At 36.2% G+C, this 18,595-nt stretch overlaps 1 protein-coding gene across 1 annotated transcript in view; it reads left to right on the forward strand.

The window, feature by feature from the left end:
* The first annotated feature begins 2,957 nt into the window (after positions 1-2,957).
* Positions 2,958-18,595, forward strand: part of LOC124366056 (bumetanide-sensitive sodium-(potassium)-chloride cotransporter) — a 175,030-nt gene continuing 159,392 nt past the window's right edge. Inside the window, exons 1-2 of the mRNA XM_046822265.1 lie at positions 2,958-3,036; positions 8,279-8,370. Of these exons, the coding sequence (XP_046678221.1) occupies positions 2,982-3,036; positions 8,279-8,370 (147 nt within the window). The 5' untranslated portion in view covers positions 2,958-2,981. The remainder of the gene's footprint in view (positions 3,037-8,278; positions 8,371-18,595) is intronic.

Here is an 18,595-nt window from a genome sequence, read left to right on the forward strand (position 1 = left end):
GAAGCACAGTCAGCAAATTCAAGCCACCCTCTCGGGAGAAAAACGAATTACTTTCGCAGTTCCACGATTTCCCTTGTCATTTGCATTATGATGTATTCAGTCTTGATTTAAGTTCGAATTAAAAAAATACAACATTACTTGTTATATAAAGATCTAACTGGAGTAGATTGTGAATTGATGGAAGAAAACTGTTCGTTATTTAAATGGATGAGAAGTTAGATGAGGATACTAATCATAATGGTTAAATAATGGTAATAATTGTTGTGAAGCGATATACCGTTGTTTTGCCCAATTAGAATTAATAGGAAGATGCCTCTGACAACTGAAATAATAGTAATTTTTATCTCATGTGTAGGAAAAAATGTGTATAAAATTGCGACAAGCATGTTAGAATACTTTTTATCACACCTCTAAGACCCTAAAATAATAGATATGTTATATGGATTCAGGCTTAAACGGCCATTAAATTGGAAGAAATGCTTACCAAGCCGTTCAACAAACTTAGCAGAGATTTTTATGAGATGCATTCCATTCTAAGTTTAAACTTTTTTGCTTTTTTTGTGACAAATATTGCTTCCAAAAACAGCATTTTATACATATATTAAATCCTTAACATTTATATTATGGTTAATGAATCACTCTGTTTTCCCATCCAGTTTGTTGTAGTCTCCTTATATACACCATTATTAGTTTTTCTGGAAGCAAAAAAAGTTAGGCAAAATTTACTTAATGTTTTACATTATTTTTAGTTGATAAACGATTGCAGTGAAATGTATATCTCATATAGGTGGATACAAATTTCCGTATAAGTAAATATGCATTCCAGCTAAATTATGTATTATTATTTTCAAATAAAGTATCATCTTTCGTAATTTCACTACATTTTCTTGACCTTTTAATCTGCCCTGTCATGACTCTAGTCCCTTTTGATTTTACACTTCCGGGCCAGAAATAAAAAATATTTGTCAGTTGATAACCTAGCGACTTGTAGAATACCTAAGCTTGTGTCAGAATTTGTCTGATTAGAGAGAGGGTAGAATGCGATCATCGTATAACGTTAAGTTATTTATTTATTATTTTCCAGCAGGTTTTTCATGTATCTTTCATCGTGTACAATAATAAACTGGCTCTTGATTTAATTTGAAATTTTAAATTTTTAATTTCTTCTGTTGTCACTCTTCCCTGCTATGCAGTACAGTAGTTTTACACCTTTTTCTTTGGAATTTATATCTCAAATTAAGTCATTGTCTTGCCAATAGATTTCATACAAGAGTTATGAATAAAACGCAAAACTCGACTTTCAAGCAAAGAATTTTCTATTTATTTCACATAATTATTCAGTTTTGTCACACATTGACATATATCTCATTTTTAAATATACGGTTTTTCAAACAGTAACTTCAATAAGCAACCAATATATAATTCGTCATCCAACCTTGATCTAATTAAAGGCTTATCTTAATCACCGATTTATGAAGTCCTAATCTTAATACTTATTACTGACTTTTGTGGTCTGCATTAAATACGACGAAATTGATACGGTTTAAAACAAAACAATACTAGTGTATGAAAAACTGTAATTATAACTTTTGTAATTGTAATTATCAGATTTAACTAATGATTTGTTGGTCTTTTGTGTGATGAAGGAAGTTGACAATGAGAAACAGGTACTTCGTAAATTTAAAACCGCTTGACTGAATGCACTTAAATACAAACCTTTCAAAAAAGAATTAAGCTACTGATTAATAATACTTTTAATACGTAGAGCAGATGGGAAAAATAGTAATTAAAAGAGAGAAATATTTAAATGTATTGAAACCGCACCACAAATATAAAATATTAATATGAATATAAGTTTCCATCAACATGAAGATTTCCTAAGATACAGTGAAATTTAGTAGTAGTATACAATCTTGCAAAACTTTAAGTACAATGCATGAATGGAGGGTTTGAGGCACTTCTTTCATATATCATTTCCATTCTTGTTAAACAAATTCCGATTAAAATAATTCTGAAAAACAACATATGTAGGGACAAACCCACATTTTTCTCTCCATTAGATTTTAAAATTAAGAGAACAAGACCACGAGTGACTATTTTCTTCTAGTGATCTAAATGAACTTAATGCTTTCTTACGACTGCATTAAATAAAACAACAAACAATTTGAATGTTTGTGCTCCTATCAATATTAAAACACTTAAAATCCAAACACCACTGATTGACTGCATAAGAAATCTCTGGAACTACAGAACAAATTAACATTTATTTTTGTATAAATATTCTTCTTACCTCGTAGGTACTTGCTAAGTACTGTTTTATAAATTTATTAGCCTATCAGCAGAAATAAGAGAAAATTATTGATACTTTTGATGTAAATGTATTAGCACACTGACAGCTTTTAAAATATAAAAATTACCATTAGGATCCTACATAAGTATTATAGTTATGAATTTGTTATACATTTTTCGTAAGAACCAGGTGAACACGTAAAAAGCATTACATCACTCACGTAAACTTCATACTGTTCATAATTATTGAATAATAAGGCTTTAAAAATGGATTGGACGTAGCCATAATAAATATTATGTTGCTTGATAATATCTATGTGTGAACCCAAGATGTTACACGTCTGAAGAGTGCGGTGAGTTAGGGTGACTTACCTTTTTGGCTGCCATACATTTTAGTGATATTTTAGGGACAAGTAAACTCCAACTTTCCCGCCAATCCTACTGTTGGAACCGCAACGGACGAAGCCGCAACATGCCTTTAACTACCTACTGACACTAATACTGTAAGTTACCTTTCTATACTTTTCAACCAGACGGTATAAGGGAAAAACTTTTGAAATGTTGACGTTGTTATGGAAAGTTATGAACTGTGTGACTAGTAAAATCTGGTTTAAGCAAGTTAGCCGATGAGAGTAGTTCTAAGACAAACAGGCCAATGTCCCCTGATATCTACCGAACATGCCTGGGGCCTCATGACACTGTTACGAGTGTGGCGCGCGTGGGTTTGTCGTACTCATTCCTCTCAAGGTATTTGGCATATGTTCACTTCTCTTCTTGCTTTTATTTCATTACTAAACACTATTTTTCATTACTATTTTTTACAATGGCATTGATTTCTAACTGACAAAAATTAGTTTTTCAATTTGTTTATTTTTAAATTATACATTTTAATACCATGCACCGATACGTATTAGGGTGGTAACCATAATTTATCTGGGATACTATAAATTAATAAAATATGATAAAAATAATAAATAACTATTACCTGAAAATATTGTGCTGTCTTATGAAACACAAATTGGACTGTTTTATTGTTCTTAATATTTAATGTTTCTTTTATCACTGTTCCAATTGAGTAAATATGTTACAAATTTAATTTCTAGTGTAATGTTTATTAGGATGGCTAATTAATAGTTCGTTAATAGCTTAATAGAGTAAATGAAGAATATAGCTTTCGTTAAATTGTGTTTCGGTAAATGTTTCATATAATTCTATCTAGTTACACGGATCCGTAGGGTGTGAATAATTATTTATCAAAACACCTCCGCTACTACAATATTTTCCACAGTGTTACCGAAGCTTATCACGTGAGAGGCTAAAATTTGCTTTTTTTCTGTCTCTATGTCTGTGTATCTGCCTGTCTTTCCAGGTAAGACACAGCTACACACATAGAGTGTCTTTTATTACTCTTTGCTAAGACTATAGATATGTATTATCAATTTAATAATGCATCCCAAAAACTATATTCATAAGATATTTTAATTTCTAAAAAAAATAAAAAGTGCATAGAACTTTGAAAAGGGAAAAAGAAAAATATGATAAATGAAACATTAGACACGCTGCCCTTGAATTTATTTAGAACACTAGTTGGCAGACTAACTTGAAACCTTACATAAACATTTTACGTATGGTATAAGGTTTTTCAATTAAGAATTTCTTTTTTAATTTTATACATTTACGCATCATTAAAATTATGTCGAAGAAGATGAAAGTAATAAACATGTCCATCAGATTTTAATGAATGAAAAATTTAATTACTTCCTATTGTCTATCATTATCAGCTTATTCGTTAAAAACAGCTATAATTAAATTTGTTTTATATTTTTTCATAATTCTTCTGTCAGCCAAAGATCCAGTTTTAAATTAGTGTTAGATATTGTTAGCCTGTATCCGTAATTTAATTGTTATTTTAAAGCTAATTTTAACAATGTGTGAATAAAACAAGCCGTTTCATTTCATTCAATGTTTTTTTTTTTTCAAAGTTTACGGTATTATATGATTCACACAGACGAAAATATCGCTATTTATACACTAAACATTGATAAGCATTCATGAGTAAGACGTCGTAACACAGTGATAAGATGCGCTGCGCTCTGCGCTTAGTCATTTAGGGCTTGAAGATAAACAAGTTGACAAACATAGAATATAGAACATAGAAACATATAATACTCGTATAATGAGAATCATTTCTACCATTTAAATACCTGGCACATCATTTGATGTAAAATAAAATGATGACTGCTGACTTAGGCCCTTATTGGTTGATATTGACTGGGCTTACGAGAAATGACTTCTTGTTCTGATGTACTAGTCAATGTGGTAGGAGTTCACCACACAAATTGTCACGAAAAAGGCTTTAAATGGCACGTAATTTAATTAGATTACATATGTAACCATGAAACGTATACAGATGCCACATTGATGTATTCGTTTTTAAATTAAAATTATTCTTCAAGTTTATACTTACCATCATTGTTACCCCTGAGAAAAAAAAAGAATAATGCTAACGCTCAGCCAAATCCTATGAAGTTACCTTACAGTCTCGCCGATGATCAAATTGGGTTTGTTTGTTGCTAAGAGTTATAATAACTTCGGGTCTTTATTTCTTATTATTTTCAATTTAGAAATTTGTGTCAACAAACAGAGGGGTCTTTACATATTACTACTAAAATCATCGTGATATGATGATTCCTAGGTGGTATTCGCTCCTAATTCCGGCGACCAATTCTCTTTTGTTGCCTTTGGGGGAAGCTCATGAAATCACGAAATTTATAGGGATGATGTAAGGCAACCTTACTTCTTTATAGAAATATGTATTACTCATGTCACATACTAATATTCTTAATTCAGAACCTTATTACTCTCCCAAAATCAGGTCTGAAAGTTTGGACTTCATCCTTTAAAAACCTTAAACTTCTTACTTTTGCATTATAGATTTGGTAAATGTGTTAATTAAAATAATATCAACCTTCATGAATTTTGTGTAACTAATATGATTGAATATAGAATTAAAACAAAACAGCGTATATTAGCACGCACTGTTAAATTATTCTGATCATCTGATTTAATCTTAATCCTATCGATAATTTAATAGGCTGAGCTTTAGCCTTGCCTGCCACTGATGGGGCTAGAAACTTTAATTTCTGTCTGTCTATTGGGACGATATCTCGAAAACGGACTTACCTATAGACATGAAACTGTGTATGAAGCTTCATTTCAATATGAGGAATATGAGTTCGAAGATGAAAATATAATTCCTTGAAATACGCTGATCGTTATAGAATATTTGTACATTCGTTTAATAGGTAATCACGATGGAAACAAGACAATAACTGATGAAGTAAGTTTGTGAGAAAACTGTGTACAATCATATGAGATTTCAGCAAGGGAAAACTTAGTTTGTCTATTGGGAGGATATCTCGAAAACGGACTTACCTATAGACATGAAACTGTGTATGAAGCTTCATTTCAATATGAGGAATAGTGAGTTGGAAGATGAAAATATAATTCCTTGAAATACGCTGATCGTTATCGAATATTTGTACATTCGTTTAATAGGTAATCACGATGGAAACAAGACAATAACTGATGAAGTAAGTTTGTGAGAAAACTGTGTACAATCATATGAGATTTCAGCAAGGGAAAACTTAGTTTGTCTATTGGGAGGATATCTCGAAAACGGACTTACCTATAGACATGAAACTGTGTATGAAGCTTCATTTCAATATGAGGAATAGTGAGTTGGAAGATGAAAATATAATTCCTTGAAATACGCTGATCGTTATCGAATATTTGTACATTCGTTTAATAGGTAATCACGATGGAAACAAGACGATAACTGATGAAGTAAGTTTGTGAGAAAACTGTGTACAATCATATGAGAATTCAGCAAGCGAAAACTTAGTTTGTCTATTGGGAGGATATCTCGAAAACGGACTTACCTATAGACATGAAACTGTGTATGAAGCTTCATTTCAATATGAAGAATAGTGAGTTCGAAGATGAAAATATAATTCCTTGAAATACGCTGATCGTTATCGAATAATTGTACATTCGTTTAATAGGTAATCACGATGGAAACAAGACAATAACTGATGAAGTAAGTTTGTGAGAAAACTGTGTACAATCATATGAGAATTCAGCAAGCGAAAACTTAGTTTGTAGAGTAGAAAGAAAATATAATAGAAAGGACTCAGTTTTAAAAGGCAATGACAATATTTGACTTCATTGAACTTTTACGTTGTAGAACCCTAGTCAGCTTACTGGAACTTGTTTTTAAACACTGCTATAAAACCTAACTTATTGAACAAATATGTGCATTTATCAAGTAGAAAGATATCTTGAGATAGATTTCACTTTGAATTTCGCATTACACTTCATTTCTACATAGACAGGAGTAAGTTCTATGATGGTGTATGTCTAACCATTGGACCATCAATGCTTATCACTTGTAAACCTTGATTTTTCTTCTGTCTGCTTGGATGGATATAAAAGTTTCTTCTCTGTACGATTGTATGTATGTTTATGAATCCGTAGGTAATCTATAGAATCAGATAGTCTGTACAGATTTAAAAGTACATAGAACCTCAGCGAAGCATGGTACGTGACACTAGTATAGCCTACTCTTAACTCGTAAGCGTATTATGTAACCTACATTACAAATAGATAAAAAGTATGTAATGTATTGTCAGTTGTCTTGAACTCCCGATAAAGGGCAGGTCCGAGACATTTATCTCTACACGACACAACTTGTATCTGTTTCATATTGTTGTTTTTGTGTAAAACAAAAGTTCATACATCTCCTAATACTAAATTATTACATTTCTTTATAGAAATGTTCTAAATTATATATTAGACAACGTATAAATAAACACCATGAGTCGTAATAGGCTTCGCTGAGGTTTTATGCAACATTTAATATCAGCATCTCATTTCACCATCGAGATATCATAGGATACACAGAGAGATATATAATCATAAACAACAGGAGTTGACGCTAAAATGACAGATAATAGAACTCATTCCTGTAGAAATAAGGGTTCACGCCAAATTTAAAGTCTACAAATGAAATATTTGTCATCGTACCTTGCCACATAATTCATTCGTTTTTTTATTAAACTGGCTTTCTTGACAGAGTTTAAAAAGTAAATTTCTAGAGAACAAGTTTGCAATAAAGGTGTTGTAAGTATGTTTATGATATATTACATGTGTTATAATGTTACATGTTTAACTCTCTTAAGGGTGTATTGAGTTTCTTTAACATTTCTAAATTCTTTGTTTCCCATTTTTACCCATTAGACCAATGTAAATGTATTCGTTAAAGCTCAGATATATCCCATATTATTATATTTATCCTCTTAGAATTTAATGTTCCTAATATATAAATGAAGCACAGTTTCAATTTTATAACTCATTTGAGATACCGTGTTGATAGACAGAAACAATTAAAATTTTCTAGCGATGATGTGTGAAAGACTTCACTAAAGCTCAGCAAATTCCTTGTCTTATTCAAATGTGATCGGTACAGTTAAGTTACATTACAAAAACCTTTCGGGAAACAAAACGTTATAATATTCTAATTTAGAGATAAACTCCGACTGGCCAAAATACTTGCATGGGTTGTTTGCCTTGTAATATAAATTTTAAGTTTTAAGTTAGCCTGTGTTGAAATTTTTTTATGAGGGTGTGCATTTTTGGCTTTTCTGTACCAAGGTACAAAAAAACAGGAATTACGTAGATATAAATTGTTACGCTGTGTAAATATTTCGATATTTGCTTATATAAGCGATCCTGACTGACTTAGAATGAACAAACGTAATTTACAATTACAATTCCAACATCATGCCAATACAGAGACTCAAGGCTAACTTATTGAGACACAATCCAAAACATTCGTAGCCTGTTAGTGATTTCTTATATAAGAATAGATATAACCTTTCAGTAGCTAGATTGTTCTTGTGATGAAAATATTTTCTTGGTGATTGTGCAGTTCTCTGTTTGGTGAAACACAAAATGGAATCTCGCCCTCTCCTCAACCCATCGAAAAAACGTCCAACGAAGACTTACAGCACACTTGATACCGTAAGTGGAATTGATATTTATTATACGTTCAGATTTAACTCGGATTATATAACTAATCCTTAATATGATTTAAATGCTGTGTATACTATTGTGTCTATACAGCCACGGAACGATTAAGAAGTAAACAATTGATATATTCGTCTCATCTTAGATTGTATACATACGAGTACAATGTGTTGTATACGTATGTATACATGGGCCAGCATAACACTTTGTATTGTCAACAATATAAAGTGTTATGCTGGACCATATCGGCTATAATAAATAATTCAATAAAAAGCATTGTAATGAACAAGGCTCTACAGAACACAATAAAAGGTAGCACACAGATGGATTGACTGATCTTTTATTTTTTTACCCCAACATAAATATAGGTGTTTCTTGGACCAATAGGAGCTTATGTAACACGATAAAAATCACCTCTAAGACCTTTCTCTCAAGAGTTATCACACATACAGAAACGTTCTTTCCTGCGTCACAAGAAGCCTATGTACCAAGTTCCAACCGGCTAGGTAGAATCTTCTTTTTAAAAAACAGGCGACGGAGAGATAACAGATAACACGATTTCAAGCACACGCTGTCGGTCCCTAAAAGATCCCTAAATTTGAGAAATATTTCACTTTCAAATCATTTTCTTTCACGATACATTAACATTAAGAATATTTTTGTAATTTTATACTCATCTTGTAAACGTGATATAATTAACGGACTCCATTGTACGAAAGTAATTTAATATTTTTTATGCCAAAAACACAGTGAAAAGGATGTTTTTTTTTAATATTTTACTAAACTAGATGTCCACAAGGACTACCAAATTGACCAATGGTATTTAACAAGATAACTTCTTTTAAGAAGTACTTTTAAAAACCTATTAGTTCTGAAAAATAGCTACATAATAAGATCTCGATTGTAATTTTGAAACGCGTTTAACAGTATTTCTATAAGATTCACTTTATATGAATATTTTATCGAATTCTAAGTAGTATAACCTCTAATTGTTAATCTCAGGTATTAATCTCAATCTGGGGGTAAAGGAAAATGATCCTTTTGTATTATAAAAACACCAATATAACATCTTAAATTCATGTTTCATGAAGACAATACATTTTTACCTGATACACTTATATCCACTAAATGGTTAAAAGTTTTATAAAAAAATTATGATATAAAATTTAATAGCGCTATATAAGATTAACCATTAACTTATAATCATGCTTTACTGAATTATTTCAATGCTGCCTTGACTTTAATATGGAAAACATTTAATGTTATAGAGAAAGAGCGTTAAAATTTAGACACTATCTCAAACGAATAAAAATATGTGCTCAAAACGCCAGGCCGACAGAAAACAACGCGTTTTAGGATAAAAATACCCAATGATCTTGTTTCTTGCTTTGATGTACTGTATGAATTTCCCTCATATATCGCTCATTGTAAAACAATCTGTATATATAATGTGTATTTATGTACACTTTATGGTGCTGTGGCTTTATTTACTTTATGTAGGTGCAACAAAAAAAATATACTTAAAGTCAATTATAAATGTGTAAATTAATAAGTGCAAATACATTGAAAGAGAGAATAATTCCAATAAAAGTGTCAACAAACGTCGAAACTATAGAGCTAATAAAATTCAATCGAGTCGTAAGGTTCTGCCAGTTTATATAAACGCTTTTAACAATAAAACTAAGTTATAACTCCTTTATTAACCGTATAAAGCACCGTCGTAAACGAGATTAGAGAAGACAAGAAACATCTTTGTGTTTAGTGTTTTACCCTTATAATAAAATATTGAAGGAGAGATGATATTATTTGTTTTACTGTAGCAACGTAGAGGTTTCTGCATAGAATTCTAAAATTATAATTGATTTTGAAATATGACAAATTTTTGTGTTATACAAATTATTCTAAAGAGTGTCCCGTAACTCTGTTGACAAAGGTAAAACACATTATTGCTCAGGGATATTTCACCGTATGAACATGGGTCTCCTATGCATAGCTCCCCATCTGTCTGTATGTGTTTTTATTAAAAAATAATAATATTTAAAAAACTAAATAATTAAATTATACTAAATTTAACTCAAATGTTTATAATAACAAGGCTAGTGAGTGTAAAATATGTTATGAAATTGTTTTAGAATTTTCAAAATATAAGCGATTAAAACTTTTAAAGTTTGAATATCTATAGAACCTGAATGTTTTCTCAATAATTGCAAGAGTAAAAATGTTTATAGAATTTTGCTACAAATAGAATGATACAAAAAGTATTTAAATCGAATAATAAATGGGCTAGCTGATTTAGAGGAAATTTACTGTGAAAATGCATGCAATTCTCACTCTACATGGTAGTACCTGTCCGTGCGGTGATGTTATTAAGGAAAAGATTTTGAAGGACTTAAATAAAATAAAAGTTAAATACAAGTTTCAAAACCAACAATAAAAAATCCTTATTGCTTCCAAACCTTTAAAACTTAAATTGCAATCATCTAAATGACTGTATTCTACAGTAAAATATTAAAAATTTAGAGCTAGTCGCGAGCATTACCTTTACAATATTTAGTGTGCAAAATTAAAAGTTTTTTTGACATTATTAGGTAAAAATTTTCAAGATTTAGATTCAATCTGTTTATATTACTGTACATTTTAATAGTGATCAAATCCTTTACTGGTAGTTTTGTAAAATTCTATGCTGATAAACATATGTTTGTTCAAATCCTTACTGACGAAAATTCATGCTAATAAAATTATGTTTGTCAAAACTTTGCTAATGAGAACCGTGCAAATTGCATAAATAAATAAAAATGTAACTATTAGAGACTGTTTTGAATCTATACCCTGTCTTATATACACAAATATATTTTGAGCTTCTAAATCTATATTTATAGTCTTCCACATACAGTATATTTCATTGATTATAATGTTAATTATTTTACTATTAATACTTTTTAAATAATTTATTATTTTAATTTAACTTTTGTGTGTAATTTAGAAGAATCCGAATCTTTATAAATTTTTATTATTTACGAAATGTTTGCGATTTTTCAATCGAATTTAATCAAATTTAGGCTTATAGTTCCCTCGTTCCCTCCATCACTCCCATATCTTTATAAATATTTTTTATTTGATCGTCCCTCCCCCTTTGTTTCTCAATTTATCTCCCTCGCTCTTTCAATTTAATTCTCATAGTGAAAAGAATGGATTTTGGTTATAGAACCGTGAAATAATATTTTAGAGGCTCGAACTAAGAAGGACCACTTCACACTAGGCAGTGAAGAACGCCCGAACACACTGATTTTAACAAGAGTTCTCACAGGTTACACATAATGATTTATGAACAGTGCATATTCAAATAAAGTGTATTAAAATAAACAGTTACCTTTATTTTCATGAGAGGTACACTTTCACGTATCTGCTTGTGTTGAGGCCAGGTTGTGATCAGTAAGTGTGGAAATTGGACTGCCTGTCTTGTAGGCAGGCGTGAAGACGGAAGATGTCCTTCACGGATTCACTCACGCACAATACGACCGCAAACGTATAGTTCATAACATGTGGCCAGTCCTGTAAGAGCACGGTAGACGCGGTGTCCGGGAGCAGAGACTTCTGGTAGAGATTTGCCAATCCAGAGCACTGACTTTAATGTTAATGTAAATGTACAGCCACAAATAGAATAAACTTATATTTTAAATGAGAGAGTAACACATGGGGGAAGAGTAAGGGGTATGGTAAGCAGTGGCTAGAGAGTACATAAGTGCCCCAGGCGGATCGAGAGTATAACGAGCAAGCGTGCCTACGCTTGCAAAGGTGGGCAAAATTGATAAGTCAACCGTTTGTGATTGGTTGGTCAGTGTATCAGTAAACAGCTGAATTCGGGAAACAATGGTTCATTGGTCTGTCCACTGTACCGTGAATATTTTTAATCCATAAGGAATGGTATTGTAGGCACTAGGCCGCAGAAAGAGATATAGGATTAAGGGTAGTATATACAGTTATAGTAAATAAAGGCCATATATTAGAGTATAAGTTGCACAAAAAATATATACATAATTATTATTCAATAAAAGTAGCCTTTTCATATTAGGCAATAAAAAAACAAGTCATTATAATGCTAATAATACTATAACATACCGGCCGCCTTGATTCACCTTGGGATTCATATGAGAGAAAGAGCATATAGGCTCAAATTACAAAGTTTATAGGCGTGGTAAGAGACAGTTAATTAATTGTAAGAGGTGAGGTTAAAGATGAAACACCTTCACTGCTGGACGAGTGAGAGTTCCACGTGAGGTCTTGAGATGTACCACTCGAATCTGTACTATCTTGCGCGGAGTGACATCAGGACCCGTGCAAGGCCATAGAGGAGCGGGGAGTATCCTTATGCACCAGGACGAGGTCTCCAGGTTGGAGGTGCGGTACCAGGAGTGCTCCACTTGAGGCGCTGCTGAAGAGTCTGGAGATATTTCTCGCTGCCAACGCTTCCAGATACGTTGTGCAGCGCTTGAACCATATGCCAGTGAGAAAGGCGGTTCGTGGGTATGTCCATCAAGTTCTCTTCAGAGCACGGAAACCAGAGGAGAGCCCGGATCAAGAGTGTCCAGGCGTCAGTGGGATGAAGGTCGTGGAGGATCACTGGACAGAGCGGTGAGCGGGCGAGAGTTGAGCATCGCTATCAACCTGACTTGTGAGCGTCATGAATTGAGACAAAGTTAGTATGTGGAGTCCCATGACACGTTTTAGATTGTGTGTTTTAGAGCACTCTTGATGGCAACTTTTCCCTTCCCAAATTCCAGCCTTGAATGGGGAAGCAGCAGGAGGAGGTTGAGTGGAATCGAATTGAACGGTCAGCAGCAAAGTCCTTGGACTTTGCGCTGGGTCAGCCGTGAGGATTTTTTTGTGTAGGGCATTTTTAGCACCAACGAAGTTCGTGCCACATCCTCTATAAAGTACTGTGCATCAGGCCCACATGAGAAACGAAGTCGAGTGAGAGCACCAGGGAAAGCTTCGGTGGACAGGGTCCGGTCACCACCTCAATGTGAACGGCGCTAGTCGTTTTACCATACAAACAAAAATACAAAATATAGGCCTTAATAATGCGGACAGAGCGTAAATTATGGATCCTTGAGCGAAAAGGGGCCACCAAAATCCATGCCGTGGAGAAAAAGCTCCGGGCTGGAGTAATGCGAGCTTTGGAGGTCGCCCATGAGAGGGCGATTATTTTTAGGCCGATTCTTAAAACATGTGAAGACATCTAAAAATGCGAGATCTTACCCACGCTGCGTGCAGAGAGGATCCAGACTTGCTGGGAGAGCAGAGATAGAGTAAGCTGCGCGTCCAGCGTGGAGAATGTTTTGGACATGGACAATGATGGTCAATGAGGAGGTCTACGACAGGGGTGCTTCTTGTGGCAGATGGCACGGGTGAACACTTTCGGCGGGAGGTCATACGTGGCGCAGTCTGCCCGGCCGACGAGCGGAGAAGTCCTCCGGACCCTGGGAATGTGGGGCGAGGCGTTTGAAGCTGGTTAGAACACGTCTATCGGTCCCGCAGTAGAGCTAGATCTTCAGTGAAAGCTTCCTCTTGCACGGTCTTTGAAAATTCGCAGCTGGGCTGAGTCCCGTTCTGTCTTGGGAGAGAGGTCCCGAAGTGGCGGTTTTGGTGAACGACAGTTGTGGATAAAACGCAAGACGAGTAGGCCCACACGTGCAGCAAGTTTCCTCCAGGAAGAGTACTGGGATGAGGGAGGTCCCACGTAGGCCGGTGCTGGTGGCCAAGGGCAATGATCGGGAGTGGAATTGCTTCAAGCTGCCCTAAGCTCCCTCCAGAGAGACCGAGTCCATGGCTGGAATCAGTAATCTGGCCAGGCCGAGGAGGGAGACGCAACCATCGGTTCCGATGCCACAACGGGGATGATCCACCAATTGATAGGGAAGGATCCCACGGAGGCGCAGTCAGCAGGATTGGAAGCACTGTGTATGTAGCCGCCAGCACTCCACAGCAAACAAGCTCTTGAGTTTGGCGCCACACGATTAGCCACATAGGGTTTGAAGGCGATAAGCAAGGGTTTTTGATCCGACGCGAAGGAGTCACAGAGAGTCGCACCAGCAAAACAATAGAACCAAACTTGCCCGTGGTGGGAGCTAATTGGAGTAACACAATATTCACAAGTTGGGTGCCAGGAGATGAGCTGCGCATGAGCTCCAGTTCGGTCAGCGTACACACACTTTTGAGAGGTGTAGCGACGCGAGTTTTAGAGCCATATCTTGGCTTACGTGGCACCGTGTCATTGGAGGTAGATCGAGTGTAACTACAGCACATACCTAGTTTCTGAGCGATTCAGAGAAACCAGTGCAGTCCCAGTGAGTAGCGAGCAGAGTAGGGGATTAGCCACACGGAGGAATTGTAAGTGGAAGCAAAGTTCTAAAGTTCAAATAAAAAGGCGTGCCATTTTTGGTATATTTCTGGAGGGGAGCGATCATCCCAATCTATGCCAGAAATCCATACGAGTATGCATGATATTTTTTGCGAGCATTTATACAAGGCGCCAAAAAACCACAGGGGTCATAGACTTGAGAAATGAGACTTAACACTTATACGCTTAGTGGGGTTTTTCCACAAGAAAAATTAAAATTAAACGTAATCGTGTCAGTCAGAGGGGTACCATTTATAAGGCCCAAAATAGAGAAATGAGGCTCCTGAGAGGGTTGCAGAAAACGGGATTTCCGATGATCTTCAGGAAGGTGTTGCAGAAGGTCTCGGAGAGTTCGAGACCCATTTCCGGAGCTCAAAGCCACCGAGCCGAAGAGATTGGATGAGTTGATCTTGAAGTTCAGCGGCGAGTTCTTCAGTCTCAGCCCCGCAGATCAGGTCGTCGACGTAGCTCATGGTGCTTGAGAATCTCAGCAGACATGGGGGTAGCTGGTGACCTCGTCTTCTGCCAATTGATTGTCGCGTTTTGATGGCCAGTAGGGGTGAACAGATAAGGCCGTAGGTAACAGTCGTGAGCTTGAACGTGGACATCAAGTCGGTAGGAGGGTGATCACTGCCATACAGAACATTGAGAAATGTTGATCGTCATGGATGCACCTTGATTTGCACGTAACATCTGTCTGATGTCAACAAGAGAACAACTACGTTCTGAGGCGGAACGCAGAAGAATCGTCACAAGGTATTATTCTTGCAGCTTAGGTCCGGTCAACAGAGTCGTCGTTGAGAGAGAGTCCGGAACTGGTTTTGGCACTGGCGACAAAAACGACGCGTAGTTGTGGTGGTGCACACGAACTTTGTGCCTTAAAAACACCGAGTGGGTTGTGGCAGATGAGTAGTGGGGAGTGCTTAAGTCTGGAGTAGGGCCAGCCTGCATATGGCCTAAGAGAGATATTCATGTATAAAATCAGAATATAAATTAAATACTCCACATTAGTGGGAGCGTGGAGCCGTTGCGCTCGAGTGAATAAGTCCTACCACTCAGCATGAACTTTGGAACTTCCCAGATGAGTACTGTGTCCTTGAAAGGGAGGCGGACCATATATCGACCCTCACGGTCCCAGGAGTGCGTGGGTAGAAAAAATAGTCAATCGCATTGAGTTTTCCTCAGCAGACGCTTTTTACTGGGTAGCAGGCAGTTATCCTCTTGTTGTCCAGAAACCTGCAGAGAGGCGTGGAGGTCCACCTCAGCAGTCGAGAGAAGAGAGATCAGCCATAGTATAGACAGACAGCGTCAGTGGTGGTGCAGGGAGCCGTCCCCATCAGGCACGAAACCAAAACAGGTGCGCATATGCGTATTTAAAATTGAGACCAAGAGAGTAGGTCTCGTGAGTAAAATATGTGGAAAAAGCGCTCCACCAATAAGCACGTCAATGCCAAACCAGGGAGGTTGGGAAGGGTTAGGATCCGCCAGTGTAATATTTTTTAACCTTATTCATGACCTTCCTAGAAATATTTGCACTCGTGGGAGAATTCTACAGTGGATTTGTGGCAATATGTGGAAGAAACGAGTGTGGGCGGCAACTGGGTGGCCAGCAAAGTTTCCACGGCCCAGAGTTAAAAATTCCGCGTGTGAGCAGAGGTTTGTTGAGAAAGGCCTGGCGACAATTAATAGTGGCTGGACGACGCTGTGTACCCAACATTGGAAGGCTTTCTCGCTAAAAAATTTTAGCATGCTTCCTGTAATCAATTAACCGCACGAAAGACATAAGCTTGTGAGCGTTAGAGGCGTGAGCTTGACAAAGAGAAGTACCCATGATAACCGTGGTAACTAGTGGCGAGGTCTCGATGCAGTGTGCCATGCCGTGTAGATGTGGTGTGTTCGCCGGGGGCTAGGAGGTGAGAGCGCCGTGGTCCCGCAGGCGGAGGGCGGACAGCAGTGTAGGTGTTGCAAGGCACGGCAGCCGTCACGGCCGTCTCCACAACGGGAACGAACGCGGTCCAACGTACTAACACTGGACCCGTGTTGGCCGATCGAGTGAAGTGGTAGCAAGGTATGATGACGACCACGACAGGTTCGACTAAGGCGTGAATTTAGACTGACAATTCACTTAAATCCTGTGCGTCCCCCAACTAGAGAACAGCGATTGGTGCTGTTTAATAATCCCTCCCCGTGCCGTTCTTGAGGTGTTCTTTTTGGCCGAAGACTGGGACAGCCATACTTTATGACCGCTCTGATGGCAATAAAAACATGATGGGCCCTTGTTTATAGGCCGAAGGAGGGTGGAGAGGAAGCCGCAAACCAAGCTCACGTTTTTAAGAGACCATATGGGTTTATCAAATTGGGTTTTGACCCAAAAAAAGAACTTGAAGCGTTCTTGGGTCCACCAATATGTTTCATGTTGACAACTGTCCCTCAATGGTGGCTGCATTCCCAGGTTGAGAAACTCAATTATTTGTTCAACCGAGGGCAAAGTATGAAGCCCTTTTCCTTTTTTCGAAAAACTGTTCTAGGCTAGTAACCATCCGATTATCAATCTTGCGAATACCAAGGCTGAAGAGAAGTGGGTTGTTACTAGTGATGCAGTGTTTAGGTGCTTTAAAGTGATTGCGTAATGTTCGTGAAAAAGATTAAGGAAAGCACGCTATTCCTTCACAGATGTGCTGGAGATGACAGGAAGGTCTAGTATTTGATTTAAATGTAGTGTGAGTAGACGCCCTCAGTATTATGGTAGGCGATCCTTCATCAGCTGATAAGCGATCTGCATAATTTTGCTCAGTTATTATTTAGCGACTTTATTGTCAGAGCAGTGGTTACAGCCTGAAAGCACTACGCTCAGAGATATTGAAATTTCATTACATCGCTTAAGTGCGCATTGTTGTGTACGGCTTTGTTCATAAACGTGATGAACTTACAGAAGTCCAAGGAGTCAGCTCCCGTCAAAAGTTTTTAATATTCCAAATTTCGGTAGCCGTACGTTGACTTGAGGGGAGGCAGGCGGAATAGTTTATTCGCTTTTATTAGCTTTAGCTTGTCTCTTGTCTCAATCAATAACCCACGTTAGCAGAAAAACGTAATCAACTAACTCGTCCACGCTAGCTAATGCGGAAGTAGTTAGGATGTATAGTCGGCATCCACTTTTAATTCCAACTCGGTGGCACAAGTCTAATATTGCGAAAAGAATTCCTTGTCTAAAGTCTCTGAATAGATTTAGCTCTGACAAGCACCTGCTTGAATGTCTTTTGGATCGGAAGTCTTCCTTAGTTTAAATCATAGATACTTTGTATCTGAAAAAAGAGTTGTTCTCTGCTTTGCATGGCCACTTTAAGATGACATCGCCATGTTTGAAAGTGTTTGTAGAAAATTAATCAATTTGAGTAAAATCTTAAAGTGAAAATTAAACAAAATATTGTCCGCTTGAACTGAGACAGTGATAAAATTAGAAACTAAATTATTTTCCTCTGAAGTATTTGTCCCCCAAGAAATAAGAAGTATCCTAAACAATATAATCACAATGAAAAAACACTTTAAAAAATATTGTTTAGTTTTTGAGGTAAAAACTCAATAATAATTCAAATAAAGTAGAAGTAGGGCCTCGTATGGCCATAATATAGTTTTGTTTTGAGAAAAATAAAATACACTGTTAATATGGAAAGAACGTAACAATAGACAAGTTGTTATTAAATAATAAACAACAATTAAGGTTATTGTTGAGCGTAAATTCAGGTATAAATGTTATCAGAGGCTCTGGAAAACATTATGCGCACGGTTAAACTACATGGTAAACTTTACAGTGGTAGAGTA

This window comes from Homalodisca vitripennis, chromosome 7 (genome assembly GCF_021130785.1).
Source record: "Homalodisca vitripennis isolate AUS2020 chromosome 7, UT_GWSS_2.1, whole genome shotgun sequence".
NCBI classification, from domain to species: domain Eukaryota; kingdom Metazoa; phylum Arthropoda; class Insecta; order Hemiptera; family Cicadellidae; genus Homalodisca; species Homalodisca vitripennis.